General features: G+C 47.2%; 1 protein-coding gene and 1 long non-coding RNA gene across 11 annotated transcripts in view; one reads left to right on the forward strand and one right to left on the reverse strand.

Annotated features, from left to right (window-relative positions):
• LOC134890190 (uncharacterized) overlaps positions 1–15,762 on the forward strand; it is a 594,901-nt gene that overhangs the window by 452,653 nt on the left and 126,486 nt on the right. The gene's annotated exons all lie outside the window — the stretch shown is intronic.
• The window catches only part of ZNF219 (zinc finger protein 219), an 81,109-nt gene that overhangs the window by 10,682 nt on the left and 54,665 nt on the right, over positions 1–15,762 (reverse strand). For 4 of the 9 annotated variants that reach the window (XM_063913425.1, XM_063913423.1, XM_063913427.1 and 1 more), the window contains exon 2: positions 3,317–5,145. In XM_063913425.1, coding sequence (XP_063769495.1) covers positions 3,317–5,099 — 1,783 coding nt within the window. In that variant the 5' untranslated portion in view covers positions 5,100–5,145. Of the gene's footprint in view, positions 1–3,316; positions 5,146–9,507; positions 9,911–10,299; positions 10,336–10,584; positions 10,674–10,979; positions 11,124–15,762 lie in introns of those variants that run through there. The other 5 variants (XM_063913420.1, XM_063913422.1, XM_063913426.1 and 2 more) reach the window with 5 other exon arrangements.

Consider the following 15,762-nt stretch of genomic DNA (forward strand, 5'->3'; position numbering starts at 1 on the left):
GCAGAGTGCCACGACGTGGCGCTCGCTGATTGGCTGAACGGACCCTCTGTGACAGGAGTCACGTGGGGTCCCGGCATTCGTGGAAAGGGGTCCCATGTGTAAACATGGGACCCCTTTCAGTCCGTTTGGTTCGGTTTGCCGTAGTATTGTTTTGCCAAGTACGAGGATTATTAAAAAAGATCCGGACACTGGATTTAGGTGAGTAGAATTTTTTTTACAGGTACCCCGGATTCTTCAGTGACGAGGGGGGCGTGGCCAGTGTCGGACTGTCAACATAGGTAAGTATGTATGTGTCGGCATGTATGAAATAAACTGTTACTTTCACGGAGTGTGTCTCCTGTTTTTATTTGGGTATTTTTTTTCCAGTAGAATTACAGGTACCAGCGGGCCCGTTTTTCCACCCGCATGCTGGTACTTGTGGTTCTCCAAGTACCAGCTTGCGGGGGGGGGGCTTGCTGGGACTTGTAGTTCTTCTGGAAAAAACAATATTCTTTCATTTTACTCAAGGCTATCAGCCCCCCATCCGCAGCCCTTGGATGGGGGGGGGCAGCCTCGGGCTTCACCCCTGGCCCTTGGATGGCTGGGGGGGGGGACCCCTTGATTGAAGGGGTCCCCACTCCACCACGTACCCCGGCCAGGGGTGACTAGTTGGGTAGTTAATGCCACGGCCGCAGGGCGCTGTATAAAAGTGACCCCCGGCTGTGGCATTATCTGTCTAGCTAGTGGAGCCCGGTGCTGGTCCAAAAAATACGGGGGACCCTTACTCTTTTTGTCCCCCGTATTTTTTGCACCAGCACCAGGCGCAGAGCCCGGTGCTGGTTGTTAAAATACGGGGGATCCCCTGTCATTTTACCCCCCGTATTTTGGCAACCAGGACCGGCTCAAAGAGCCCGAGGCTGGTTATGCTTAGGAGGGGGGACCCCACGCAATTTTTTTTCGGGTTTTTTACCGTTTTCTCCCGTTTTTTTTAACATTTTTAAAAATCTAATCAAAATCCGTCAAATCGGCCGTTTTTCGACAGCGGGACTGTCGAATCCGTTTTTTATTGAATATGTAGAATTCCGGCACCCACCTGCCGGAATTCGACGGTCGAATTGTGTCGAATTAAAAAACGGGCGGAAAATTGCCGCGATTCGCCAGCAATTGCATATACCCCCCAGAGTGATAAACATCCCACCACTGCGCCCGACACTGACATAGCGTGCACCTCTGTATCAGGCCCAGTGTTAGGTGGGCTACACCCAGAGTGATAAACATCCCACCACTGCGCCCAGCACTGACATAGCGTGCACCTCTGTATCAGGCCCAGTGTTAGGTGGCCTACACACAAAGTGATAAACATCCCACCACTGCGCCCAGCACTGACATAGCGTGCACCTCTGTATCAGGCCCAGTGTTAGGTGGACTACACCCAGAGTGATAAACATCCCACCACTGCGCCCGACACTGACATAGCGTGCACCTCTGTATCAGGCCCAGTGTTAGGTGGACTACACACAAAGTGCTAAACATCCCACCACTGCGCCCGGCACTGACATAGCGTGCACCTCTGTATCAGTCCCAGTGTTAGGTGGACTACACCCAGAGTGATAAACATCCCACCACTGCGCCCAGCACTGACATAGCGTGCACCTCTGTATCAGTCCCAGTGTTAGGTGGACTACACACAAAGTGCTAAACATCCCACCACTGCGCCCAGCACTGACATCGCGTGCACCTCTGTATCAGATCCAGTGTTAGGTGGACTACACACAAAGTGATAAACATCCCACCACTGCGCCCAGCACTGACATAGCGTGCACCTCTGCATCAGATCCAGTGTTAGGTGGGCTACACCCAGAGTGATAAACATCCCACCACTGCGCCCAGCACTGACATAGCGTGCACCTCTGTATCAGTCCCAGTGTTAGGTGGCCTACACCCAGAGTGATAAACATCCCACCACTGCGCCCAGCACTGACATAGCGTGCACCTCTGTATCAGTCCCAGTGTTAGGTGGACTACACACAAAGTGCTAAACATCCCACCACTGCGCCCAGCACTGACATAGCGTGCACCTCTGTATCAGGCCCAGTGTTAGGTGGACTACACCCAGAGTGATAAACATCCCACCACTGCGCCCAGCACTGACATAGCGTGCACCTCTGTATCAGATCCAGTGTTAGGTGGACTACACACAAAGTGCTAAACATCCCACCACTGCGCCCAGCACTGACATAGCGTGCACCTCTGTATCAGGCCCAGTGTTAGGTGGGCTACACCCAGAGTGATAAACATCCCACCACTGCGCCCGACACTGACATAGCGTGCACCTCTGTATCATGTCCAGTGTTAGGTGGGCTACACCCAGAGTGATAAACATCCCACCACTGCGCCCGACACTGACATAGCGTGCACCTCTGTATCATGTCCAGTGTTAGGTGGGCTACACACAAAGTGATAAACATCCCACCACTGCGCCCGACACTGACATAGCGTGCACCTCTGTATCAGGCCCAGTGTTAAGTGGACTACACCCAAAGTGCAAAAGTCAAGAAACATGCAGTTGTGATACATGTACAGTAATAAAGACAGTCCTCATGTCCCTTCACCCTCATTGTTAAAGACGTCATTTAGCCTAAACTGAATAGTATTTATAGAGCTTTTTTAACAAGACAACAATATAGTTTATTTTCCTGTATAACAATCAAAATGACACATAGCTTACTATAAAGAAGTGCATGATTTCAGCTTTTCTAAAGGAGAGGTGTGCAGTGACCTGAATAATGCTAATTTCTTGGCATTTATATAAAGATTATCAGGAAAACATTTAAGGAGGGAGGATTGGAGTCATGTTCAATAAGACATAACATCACATAAATCTTTCCTCACAGAAAATGTGTGCTCAAAATGGTCACAGTGCCATTGCTACCTGTTCCTTCCAATGCCACTATGGGCATCCATCATTCAGTTTCCAGATCTTTCCAATCCCGCTAGCACAATAAAACTGTGCATTACTTAATGATGCATGCTTACAGCAAGCATGTAAAGAGCCATCTGTAATGATGCTGTATACCATGCCTATCTATTAACGTCAATACCTGCTTTTGACAGGAATCTGCAGTAAAGCTTTTTGTGAAGGGGAGGGTGAGCGACTCACATATTACACCTTCTGCAGCAATTACTATCCCCTTTCCTTTTCAAATCTCTGCTGTCAATCCCTGTCAAAAATAGGGATTGACTTTAAGAAAATGAGGGTGTACAACACTTCCAATTACTTTTTATATAGATTTAAATGACATTTGAGTAAAAAGCATAATTAAACAATCATTCTTACCTGAAAAACCCACTGTTTTCAGTACAATTCCAGATGAGCCCTGGGGTAGCATAACCTTGGAAGAGGCTCCCTCTCCGCCTGCTGCACCCATTGCCTGTCCTCTGGAAGATGCACTGGCTCCATCTTGATCTCCATCTCCACTTTGCACTGCTCTTGCCGTGGCTTGGAGCATTTGGGAGCAGGTGGCATCCCCAGGAGGTGGCAATCTCAATAAAAGGCCTGAATAGAAATTTTGATATCCAAGAAGCCTGGAAGAGGAGGATGATGATGGTGAATTTGAAGTAGTAGCATGAGAGGACTGATGCACAAGGGGCTCCTGCCCTGCTGCTCCTTTTATTTTGCCAAGGTGGACCTTCATGTGGTTCTTCAAAAACCATGACTCCTTGAAGCATCGTCCACAAACTGAACATCGATGATCAAAGGAGTCCTTATGTTTGCGCATGTGGCCCTTTAAGAACCATGACTGGGTGAAGCTCTGGGAACAGATCTCACATTTGAACTCAGCAGGAGGTAGGGCGGGAGTTGGGGTGGGGGCGGGGGCGGGTGGAGGTGGAACAATCTTGGGTCGCTGAGGGGCTGAATGTCTCCTCTCAACATGTCCCATCAGCTCCCCCTCCTGAGATGCTGCAAAGTCACAAAGGTGACACTTATAAGGCCGGTGAAGTATTCGGAGGTGACGCTCCAACTCAGCTGCCTTCCGAAATTTACCTTTGCAGAAAGGACAAGGGTGGCGAAGTGTGGGAAGTGGAGCAGGAATAGACAAAACAGGAACTGGTTCTTCAATGTCTTCTGGTGCTGAATTTTGAATTGCAGAGGAAAGGGGTTCTTTTTGATGCTGATGTCCCAGAATCATAGGCCTTTGGGAGTTTGAGTCAAAGGGGGTTTTAAGCCCTCCACGACCTGGGGTTAGAGTCCCACGTACCCTGTGGGTACTTGCATGGAGTGCCAGAATGCTTATAAAACGGAATTGCTTCCCACATATTGTGCATGGAAATTGACGGGACTTGGAGCTTGAACCATCAGAAAAACCATTGGAATGACGTTGAAGATCCAGTTCTTCATCAGCAAAAGAAAGGCCAAGGAGGGAAGATGAGGTAGGAGGAGAAGGAGGAGGGGGGGAGGGTGATGCCTGAGATGGCGAGAGAGAAGATGGAGGAGGAGATGGAGAAGGAGAAGTTGGAGCTAATGAATATACTTGACATGCGTCAGGATTTTGTGGGGACAAAGGAATCATTGAAATATAAGGGGAGATTGGAGGTGTAGAAGGTTCAGAAGAGTCTGCAAGAGGACACAGAGAAACTGGTGATGGAGAAGGAGAAATTGGAGGAGATACAGACTGTGGAGGGGGAGATAGGGAAATGGAAGGTGGACTTAGAGCCACTGGAGGAGGGCAGAAAGTTATCCTTTGCGGAGAAAGACTCTCAGATGGGGGACAGAGAGAGACAGGTGAAGGGGAAACTGGAGGAGAAGTGAGAGGGAGGGAAGTTGCAGCAGGACTGATACGTGGTAAAGGTGAAGATTTTGAAGGTGACATTTGAGAGTTGAGAGGAAGAATAGTGACATGAGACATGAGAGCAGTAGGAGAGGGTGAAAGAGAAGCAGGAGATGGTGAGATGTGAATAGGAGAAGGTGTGGTTGGAGGGGAAACAGGTTGAGGTGGTGCTGGGGATATATTGAGTTGCTGAGAAATGGATTGTGGAGGTGTTGAAGGATTCATGATAGAAAGAGGTGGCGATTGAGAAGAAGGAAGTGCTTGAGTGAGAAGTGGTGGAACAGAGTCCATTGCTAGGATGTCTCAAAGGATCTCTCCAGGGGTGTTGATTATTCTCCTAAGGAAACAAAATATAGAGGCTTTAAAGAAAGACAAGTGAGAACTTTTGGGTTAGAGTTCTATGTTTACTTTAAAAATCAATTTGTAAATTGTAAAGCCAAAGTGACCCTGATGTTTTAGAACCTTATATTTTCTTTCAGGCAGAAGCTCTGCTAGGTCAGTGGGAAATTATGCTGCTATTTTCACAGCTGATGCCCTAGTCTAATGTGACAAAAATAGTTTGATTTTAAAGTACATGTATGCTGTTCTTTTTCAGACAGTAATGTACCCACTTAGAGTCAATCTTATTAGGTGCAAAGCGGGGAGAGTTACCATTGTAACAGCATAGAAATGTCAGCAGTGGAACCGCAACTTGCCCCCCCAGATCTTGCCCTGGACTTGCAGATTTTTGTTCACAGCCATATGGGGCTAAAATCAAAAAGCAACGACTCCTGAGGTACCGTAAGTGTAGCATACAGCTGCACTTATGTGCAGCGCAAGGGGAACTGACACTTATAGGATCGAGTAGTCTAATGGTGTGTACACATGGTGAGATTCAGGCTAACCCCGATTCTCACTATGCGATAGGGGCTTGGTCGGTATTGCAAGAACATAATGGGGGAGATTCAAATGTTTGAAAAGTCAGTTGGGAGTCTGTTTTTTCCTATCTAATAGACAGGAAAAAACAGACACCCAACCGACTTTTCAAACATTAGAATCTCCCCCATTGACTGTGCTTGCGATACTGACTATGGGGGTAATTCCAAGTTGATCGCAACAGGAAAATTTTTAGCAGTTGGGCAAAACCATGTGCACTGCAGGGGAGGCAGATATAACATGTGCAGAGAGAGTTAGATTTGGGTGTGGTGAGTTCAATCTGCAATCTAAATTGCAGTGTAAAAATAAAGCAGCCAGTATTTACCCTGCACAGAAACAAAATAACCAACCCAAATCTAACTCTCTCTGCAAATGTTATATCTCCCCCCCCCCCCCCCCCCTGCAGTGCACATGGTTTTGCCCAACTGCTAAAACATTTCCTGCTGCGATCAACTTGGAATTACCCCCTATGTGCGATTTTGGCTAAGTGTCAATTTTGACTCTCTTCTACGAGATAGTCAAAATTAACTTGCCTGCACAGTCTATCTAGGCTTACGATGCCGACCGTGCATCGGCATCGCAAGGTGACTTTTACCTTGCGATTTGCACTAACTTTTCTTACGATTTGGACTATATACTCAAAATGGTAAGAAAAAAATCTCACCATGTATACACACCATTAGGACTACTCTATGAAAAGTAAAATAAAATAGAAAAGAAATACATAACAGAATGTCCATGGCCAGAGGTTAGAAGCCACCTAACTTCAAGGTGATGGCAGACATGCTTCTACTATATACAGTGAAATCATTTCTCATTTATACAGGAAAACTGTAAAATCAAGTAAATATTTTGGCCTCATTCTGTCTTTATATGGTAGATATTTTATGTAAAAAAAAAAAAAAATCTTCACAGTAACATAAAAGAAAAAAAAAAAACAATTCTAGCATCCTTAATATATACAGTCCTACTGTATACACTGTTTACTGTTTTTATATTTATTACCAAAACATGAATGACTGTAGTTCACTGAATGGAACACTTAAAGTAATACACAAGCATACCTCCCCACACTCCAAACTCATTCAAGAAGGGCTGTGGCCACCTCTCTTGTGGACTGTCTAGTGCCACTGAACTAGTGTGACGAGCCTGACCAAATGTCCCTATGCACCACAAAAACCCAAGGGTATGCGGTTAGCATACCGCTTACCGGGATCCCGGCTGTCACAATACCGATGCCGGGATTCCGACGGGGGCACCATACCGCCGCTGGTATACCGGCGAGGTAGGTGATTTCCCCTCTATGGGTGTCTGCTTGCCCCCGTCAGCTTTCTATCGCTCGGGATGGCGATGGCGGCATACTGACATTCGGCATCCCATTTGGCGGTAAAGCATACCAAACCCAATCCGAAGTACTTCTGTATGGAACAAGGGCAGGTGCACAGAGCAGGTCAGGATTGTGCTGGACAAATGGCCTGGCTATTGGGTTAGGGTACCCCACTTGAAGCCTATGGGCTACAGATTGCAGAAAACACCATAGGTGTGCGCAGATGCCAACATGGGGGTGCCATTCCGAACTTTCCCCCTCCGCCGCATTATGGTCAACTCTCCCTGTCCAGGACATAGGCTGCTCACCTAGGCAGACCAAGTGAGCAGCCTTATGTCCCAGAGCAAGTGGTGGAGGAGGTAGTCCGATATCTGGCGGCGGGGGAAAGTCCGTAGCAGCACCCCTGTCTCGGCGTCTTTCAAAACACCAGGAGGGGGAACCGGCAATGGCCTCCGCAGTTGTGTGGTCAGCAGGCCGCGCATGCGCAGAACGGCCCTGGCTTCTGAAGTAGAAATGAAATCATTGTGTTTGTGATCATTTCACTTCTTTACACATCACAGAGATGTCCCTGGATGTGATTCTTTGTGTCTACCGGTGACATGTTCATTCCTTAGCGGGCATAAGAAATTCTATTTATCAGTCTAAAGCCTCATAATTAGCCAATTTGACCCACTGTATTTTATGTGGCGTAAAAAGGTAGAAATGGCCTCACTGAACCAGAGCCGGCCCTAACCAATATGATGCCCTAGGCAAGATTTTGGCTGGTGCCCCCTAGCACCCTTCTGGTTCTGCCTCTGACCCTGCACCCCTTACCCAGCACCATCACCCCTCACCCATAGCAGTCCTCATTTTGGTGTTTGTAACCCCTATATTTTAAATAGGAACAGTTCGCACATTTCGTGCACAGCCCAAAAAGGGGGGTGTTCTTGCTAGGAAGGGGCATAGCCACACAATAGTAACCCCAATTCAAATTACGCCACACAGTAGTGCAACTTTATTCACATTATATCATGCGATAGTGTTTCTAATTCACATTACATCACACATTAGTACCAATTTACCTTATAAATGTTATTTCTCACAGTAGAGCCCCTTATTCACATTAAATCACACTGAATTGCTCCTTATTCACATTACATCACACTGAATTACTCCTTATTCATATTACACCACACCCTATTGCTCTTTATTCACATTAGATGACACAGTAGTGCCCTTTCTATACGCAATGCCACATAGTAGAGCACCTTATACACATAATGCCACACATTAGTAATGCAGTTATACATATAATTCCACACAGTAATGCTACATACACATATGACACACATTATTAATGTCCTTATAAACATAATGTGCCTTACACATTATGACAACCTTTATTAATGCCCTTTTACACATAATGTCCCTTACACATATGCTGCACATTATTAATGCCCTTATACACACAGTGCCACTTACACATATGTTGCACATTATTAATGCATTTTTACATGACACACATAATGCTCCTTACACATATTCTGAACACTACTACACAACCAACCCACTCACATGCACACAGCACTCAAACTGCCACTAACACTGTGACCTCGGTCTCTGCTTGGATACAGATGTGTCCTCATAAATCTTGCCTCAATGCTAATGTCGGGCACCTTTTTATAGGAAAATGCATCCTATTTCCATTGCTATGTTGCTAGGATGCACAAGCAGCTTCTGCTGATTAAAATTATATGTGGTATACTTATATTCTGTGTGTGACTGCGGCTGTATCTGCATACAAAATGCTACGTTACAGTGATTTCCAGGAATACACTGTAACATAGCATTTCATATGCAGATACAGCCGCGGTCACACAGAATATAGGCATGCCGCATATCATTTTAATCAGCAGAAGCTGCTGATGCCCCTAGGCATATCAAATGCCCTAGGCAATTGCCTAGTTTGCCTATGGCCGGCTCTGCACTGAACTGAAATAGGGATTGTACATTACTGGAAGGTGTGTAAATGGGGGTTTGCCTGCAGAAGGGGTGAAGTATTCTCTATAACACAGAAGGTCAGGCTCAGGACTGTAAAGACTAGGTTAGATTGCCCACACGGAACCCTAGGCTATAATGTGTACAGAGTATCTGCATACAGTGTGAGGCAAAGTAGGGGCAGTAGTGCTAGTGTGCAGCACTATAGGCCTATATACACTGGATGCTGTAACGTCACCGCCCTGCTGCTGCTGCGTCATGGGAGTTGTAGTTTTCTCCCTAGTCCTATGTGCTGCTGCGTGCGGCGTTACAGGGATGCCTGTGTGTAACGTAGTAGCAGAGTTAACAATAGCACTAATACAACTTCAGGAGCGGGGGTGGGAGAGCCTGCGTGTACTAGGGATTATTATTGCAGTTACGGGAACAGATAAGTCAATACGTGGTTTCTATGAGAAGAAATGTCTGATACTAAAAGCTCACATCAATACCCATATACTGTACTGCCAGCAGTCTTCTATTTGCCAGGACAAGTCCAGGATTTTTTAAATCTTTTTTTTAGATGCCGGGGTCATCCGAGTCCCGGGGTCTGTCCTGGTAGCAGAGATCACAGGACGGGGACGGGTTGGGCTGCGCAGGCAGATAGGGGTCGCGGCCGCAGGAAGTCAGATGAAGGAGCAGCTTTCCCTTGTTCCCCAGCTACAGCTCTGGCCACACCAGTCAGCCACAGCGCTACAGAGCATCAGCCACAGCAATACAGCAGCACTGACCACAGAGCATCAGCCACAGCAATACAGCAGCACTGACCACAGCGCTACAGAGCATCAGCCACAGCAATACAGCAGCACTGACCACAGCGCTACAGAGCATCAGCCACAGCAATACAGCAGCACTGACCACAGCGCTACAGAGCATCAGCCACAGCAATACAGCAGCACTGACCACAGCGCTACAGAGCATCAGCCACAGCAATACAGCAGCACTGACCACAGCGCTACAGAGCACCAGCCACAACAATACAGCAGCACTGACCACGCTAGCCACATCCCTACATCAGCTCTGAGTCTGACCCACGCCAGCCAGCACAGCTACAGACCAGTCACTAGCCACACAGTGATGTGACTGTGATGTTGTAGGGCGCAGATTTGGTAGCTGCCAGAGGAGGAGGTCATTAAGTTCAGGGAAAGTGAGTGGGCGCAGGAGCTCCAGGTAGGGTGAATGTGGGCAATGCCAGATGCTGTCTTGCAGCAGAATGCTCGGGTACATCGTACCCACCGAAGTACAGCTCGGGTAAGTAGTGCTTTGTAGCATCAGTGATGTGTTCCCTCTCCCATCCCATCGCCATTACTGGATAATACCTATCTCTGTCCTTGTAGCATCATTTAAAAGTTGCTGCGTTTTTAGTATTAGTCAGACTGGATCTTAATTGTCCCTGTTTGTCAACCTGTATACATCAGAAAAAGGGTAAAATATACACAACAAGAAATAAGTGGGTCACTGGTGCTACCGCTAAGGGGACAAGACTATTTAGGAAGCGCCTAAAAGAATGAGATGTAATACCTTTTACACTTGCTCAAGGGATTATGGGTGTAATTCAGAGTTGATCGCAGCAGCAAATTTGTTCGCAGTTAGGCAAAACCATGTGCACTGCAGGGGAGGCAGATATAACATGTGCAGAGAGAGTTAGATTTGGGTGGGGTGTGTTCAAACTGAAATCTAAATTGCAGTGTAAAAATAAAGCAGCCAGTATTTACCCTGCACAGAAACAAAATAACTCACCCAAATCTATCTCTCTGCACATGTTATATCTGCCACACCTGCAGTGCACATGGTTTTGCCCAACTGCTAACAAATTTGCTGCTGCGATCAACTCTGAATTACCCCCTGTGTCCACTATTCTGTATTTATAAAACAGCAGTAAGCTTAGTTTACTGCTGCTTTTCACTGCCACTTACGCCATCTATAGGTGTCGTTAATGGTGTGGTTCCCATTGCCGGCAGTGGGCCTCGTCAAAATCCCTTCAGGCTTTAGCAAAGCTCGCTGAGTCCCCACTGGTTTGAAGCTCAATGCGCATATGCAGATGGACTGGTGTCAGATAGGCCCTAGAAGCTGCAGGGTTGCTTTATTTGGTGTCCTTATGTATCTGTTTTTTAAGGCCGTCCCTGAATCTCCTCAGAGAGGGGAGTTTTGTTAAATGCTGGCATCATATTCGTTAGTATCACTAATGAAACTAAACAAAATGGGCTGCCAGCAGTAAGTATTCGTAATAAATGGAGACCTGTATCACGTAATCTGGGGTCTATGGTACTTACTGTATTGCATTGTACAGTAGCTATGCAGTAAGAAGTGTGCAATTTATCATTCAACCCTCACTCCCATGATGTAACACATTATCCACGAACCCCCTTTCCCCGTGCAATCTCTTATTAACCTTTGCTGGTAACATAATACACCAATAAAAGGCTTCTCAATATAGCAGAAACGAATTGGTCTGTGGTCAGACCAGGAAAACATTTGCCCTTTTCTCCACGCTGGGCATGTACAAGCCAATAAGGCCGCGCATTACCAGTAACACTGTGTTATCCATGCTGCGCACATGTGCATTACTTCCTGAAGATCATGGACACCATAGACCAGGTAAGTACCCATAACTCCATCAAGATAAGCAGAGTGTATACCACTTTGATAAATTAACACAACATTGCTTTCCCCATACCTGACAGGACACATTGGGTATGCGAGACCGGCGTTCGGGATCCTGGCTTCGGCGTGCTGACCGCTGGGATCCTGAACGCCAGAATGCCGTCACGGGGGCAAGTGCAACAAAGCCCCTTGTGGGCTTGCTGCGCTTGCCACGCTGCAGGCTTGGTGGCTTGCTACGCTCACCGCAGGTGCTATGGGTGTGGATCATAGGGTCGACAGTAACTAGGTCGACAGTGAGTAGGCTGACACCAGAAACAGGTCAACAACGTTCATTAAGTCGACATGAGAAAAGGTCGACATGAGTTTGTAAAAACAAAAATTTGGTGTCGTTTTCTTCGTACAGTGACCAGGAACCCCAATTAGTGCACCATGTCCTCTCGCATGGCTCGCACTTCGGGCAAGGTTACTATTTCCGATCGTAGTCCATGTGGATCGTAAAGTATGAAAAAGTTCAAAAATGAAAAATATTTTGTTTTTAAAAAAGCACGTCGACCCCTTTCCATGTCCACCAATAGTGGTCGACCTAAGTGCAGTCAACCTAAAGACCGGATCCCAGTGCTATTCCCAGTCTATGGGTGTCATGGACACCCACAAGTAGGAGTAGCCCTCGGCCCCCTGTCGGCATTCTGGTGTTCGGGATCCCAGCGTCGGTATACTGATCGCCGGGATCCCGAACGCTGGTCTTGTAACTACATCCTGTCTGGACAGCTTTTGATCAGTATAGCTGCCAGAGGCTTCTGATCTGTGAAGCTCCTGACAACTAGATTGGGCAGATTTACTAAAGTTTCTAAAAATTAAAAGTGACAGTATTGCCCATAGCAACCAATCAGATTTTATAATTTTCTGTGATGTAATAGAGAAATGGTAGCTATAATCTGGTTGCTAGAGGCAACACAGCCACTTTAGTAAAATTGCCCTTTTGGTCGGTGATGTGTTGGGAGTGTGGCGCAGCTATAATGACAGCCTGACACCGCACTACCAGTGTAACATAAGAGCAGAATCGCTGCTGTGATACATATTGTACAGGACCCTTTACAAGCCCACGTTTCTCTTTAGGAACGTACATATATGTACATATTTACATTTTGCCCTCTTTTTACTAAAATTAAATTAATTACATTCCAGCTTTTTTTGTCAGGGTAACAAGTCACTGTAAACTGCATGCCTTCTCCCCAGAGTTTTTTTTGTCTCATTACTGGCATTCCAATTGCAAATATTATCATATTCATACATCCCAAAACTTAGAAACAAAAAGTCAGAAGCAATTGGAAAAACAAAACTGAAATAAAATCCTCGACTAACATAATCTACTGTATCCTGGTGCCTTCTTCCATATCAATGGGCTTGATTCATAGTTGTGTGCTGTGGTGATGTTTTCCCTATTATCAGTAACCTGCGCATGAGTCAGTGCTGCAGTGCACACCCGCGGTGATTGAATTGCAATTACGGTCAGTGAGGAATCATTTGCAAGTGGTTGACGGGGAGTGGCGGCAAAAATGTAGGTGTACCGGGACCATTGGCGTATCTATAATGGGTGCAGTGTGCGGAGCACATGGGTCCAGGGGGGCCCACCCCGCACACACTGCACCCACTTGTTTATTACTTACCTATCTGGAGTCCCCCGTCGGAGCCATCCCTTCTCGGCAGCGCAGTAGAGTCTGAACACTAGGGGGAACAAATTCTATTGTGCATGCTGAAAACACTGCAAAGGTGGCATGGCGGACATTTTTCCGGAGATTCACGCATGCGCATTAGGAAAATCTTCAGGAAAATGGCTACCGCTCCGTGTTCCCGGAGGTTTGTGCATGCGCAATAGAGTCTGTGCTCAGATTCTATTGCCGCTGTGGAGAAGGATGGCACCGCCGGGGGATTCCGGAGAGGTAAGTATTAAAACCTTGTGCTTTGGTCAGAGAGGTGGGGGCCCCTGATGCAGAAGGCTGCACACTGGCCTCCTCCTCTCTTAAAACGCCCCTGACTGGGACTGAGCGTCTCCGGTGTTTAAGTTGCATTTGCCATTCCGAAAACCAAAAGACTTACGCAGGCAGTCAATGTTTCCTGGATCTGTATTGATGCTGGGTATGTGTATGTAGTTGCGGGCAGCTGCGAAGCCTCTGGCGGGTGTCTGTACAAATCCCTGAGGCTGTTACATGTTAGCATATTTTCACACATCCTCTGAATCAAAACTAACATCTGCGGCAGCATTAGCGTACAACTGTGAATCAGGCCGTATGGCAGTAGTTGCTGTGACAGTGGAGAACCCAGCCTATCCTACGAGCAACAGTGAGCATACAGTGCTGGGAATTATTGGCCAGGTTTGTATAATTTGGTGAACACTGCTGGGCATGCTGGGTTTGGTTATGCTGGCTATGAAGTGTTTGAATGATTGTTGGGCACTGCTGGGCATTACACTCCCCAGTTATAGGTGTCTATTTACTAAGCCTTGGATGGAGATAAAGTGCCAGCCAATCAGCTTTACTTTATATCCGTCCACTTTCTCTCCATAAAGTGCTTAGTAAATAGACCCCATAGTTGTTAGAAAAGCAAAGAAAATAATACAAATTCCTACAGGACTGACCACGTTGCAATGCATACCTCCCAACATATGACATGTGAAAGCTGGACATAATAAACCCCACCCACTTTTGGGCGCATACATATTAGAACTGACCACTGGCAGGTGCACTTCACCCTCTTCTACTTGGTAAAGTCTCTGCTTCCCCTATGATGGTGCCCCCTGAGACAAAATCCGCACCCCTTGCTTTATGGGAAGAATGGCCTTGACTCTCTGGACTTCACTATGAGGGAATGCTTTTGGACTAATCACCTTTACAGGGTGAATTTTTTTTTCTCTGACGTCCTAGTGGATGCTGGGAACTCCGTAAGGACCATGGGGAATAGCGGGCTCCGAAGGAGGCTGGGCACTCTAGAAAGATTTATGACTACCTGGTGTGCACTGGCTCCTCCCACCATGACCCTCCTCCAAGCCTCAGTTAGATTTCGTGCCCGGCCGAGGTTGGATGCACACTAGGGGCTCTCCTGAGCCCTTAGAAAGAAAGTATAGTTTAGGTTTTTTATTTTCAGTGAGACCTGCTGGCAACAGGCTCACTGCAGCGAGGGACTAAGGGGAGAAGAAGCGAACTCGCCTGCTTGCAGCCGGATTGGGCTTCTTAGGCTACTGGACACCATTAGCTCCAGAGGGATCGACCGCAGGCCCAGTCCTTGGTGTTCGGTCCCGGAGCCGCGCCGCCGTCCCCCTTACAGAGCCAGAAGCAAGAAGAGGTCCAGAAAAACGGCGGCAGAAGACATCAGTCTTCACCAAGGTAGCGCACAGCACTGCAGCTGTGCGCCATTGCTCCTCATGCACACTTCACACTCCGGTCACTGAGGGTGCAGGGCGCTTGGGGGGGGGCGCCCTGAGCAGCAATAAAAAACACCTTGGCTGGCAAAATACCACAATATATAGCCCCAGAGGCTATATATGTGGTAAATACCCCTGCCAGAATCCAGGAAAAAGCGGGAGAATAGGCCGCGGAAAAGGGGCGGAGCTATCTCCCTCAGACACACTGGCGCCATTTCTCCTTCACAGATCCGCTGGAAGGAAGCTCCCTGGCTCTCCCCTGCAGTCTACACTTCAGAACAGGGTAAAAACAGAGAGGGGGGGCACAAAATTTAGGCGCAATATATATAATATAAAAAGCAGCTATAGGGGACATAACTCAGTTAGTCCCTGCATTATATAGCGCTCTGGTGTGTGCTGGCATACTCTCACTCTGTCCCCCCAAAGGGCTTTTGTGGGTCCTGTCCTCATTCGGAGCATCCCTTGTGTGTGTGCGGTGTGTCGGTACGGCTGTGTCGACATGTTTGATGAGGATAATGATGTGGAGGCGGAGCAGATGCCTTTAGAAGGGATGTCACCCCCTGCGGGGCAGACACCTGAGTGGATGGGCTTATGGAAAGTAATGAGTGCACGTATAGACTCCTTATATAAAAAAATCGACGACATGCCAAATGTGGGACAGCCGACTTCTCAGCTCG

This window comes from Pseudophryne corroboree, chromosome 1 (assembly GCF_028390025.1).
Source record: "Pseudophryne corroboree isolate aPseCor3 chromosome 1, aPseCor3.hap2, whole genome shotgun sequence".
In the NCBI taxonomy this organism is placed as follows: domain Eukaryota; kingdom Metazoa; phylum Chordata; class Amphibia; order Anura; family Myobatrachidae; genus Pseudophryne; species Pseudophryne corroboree.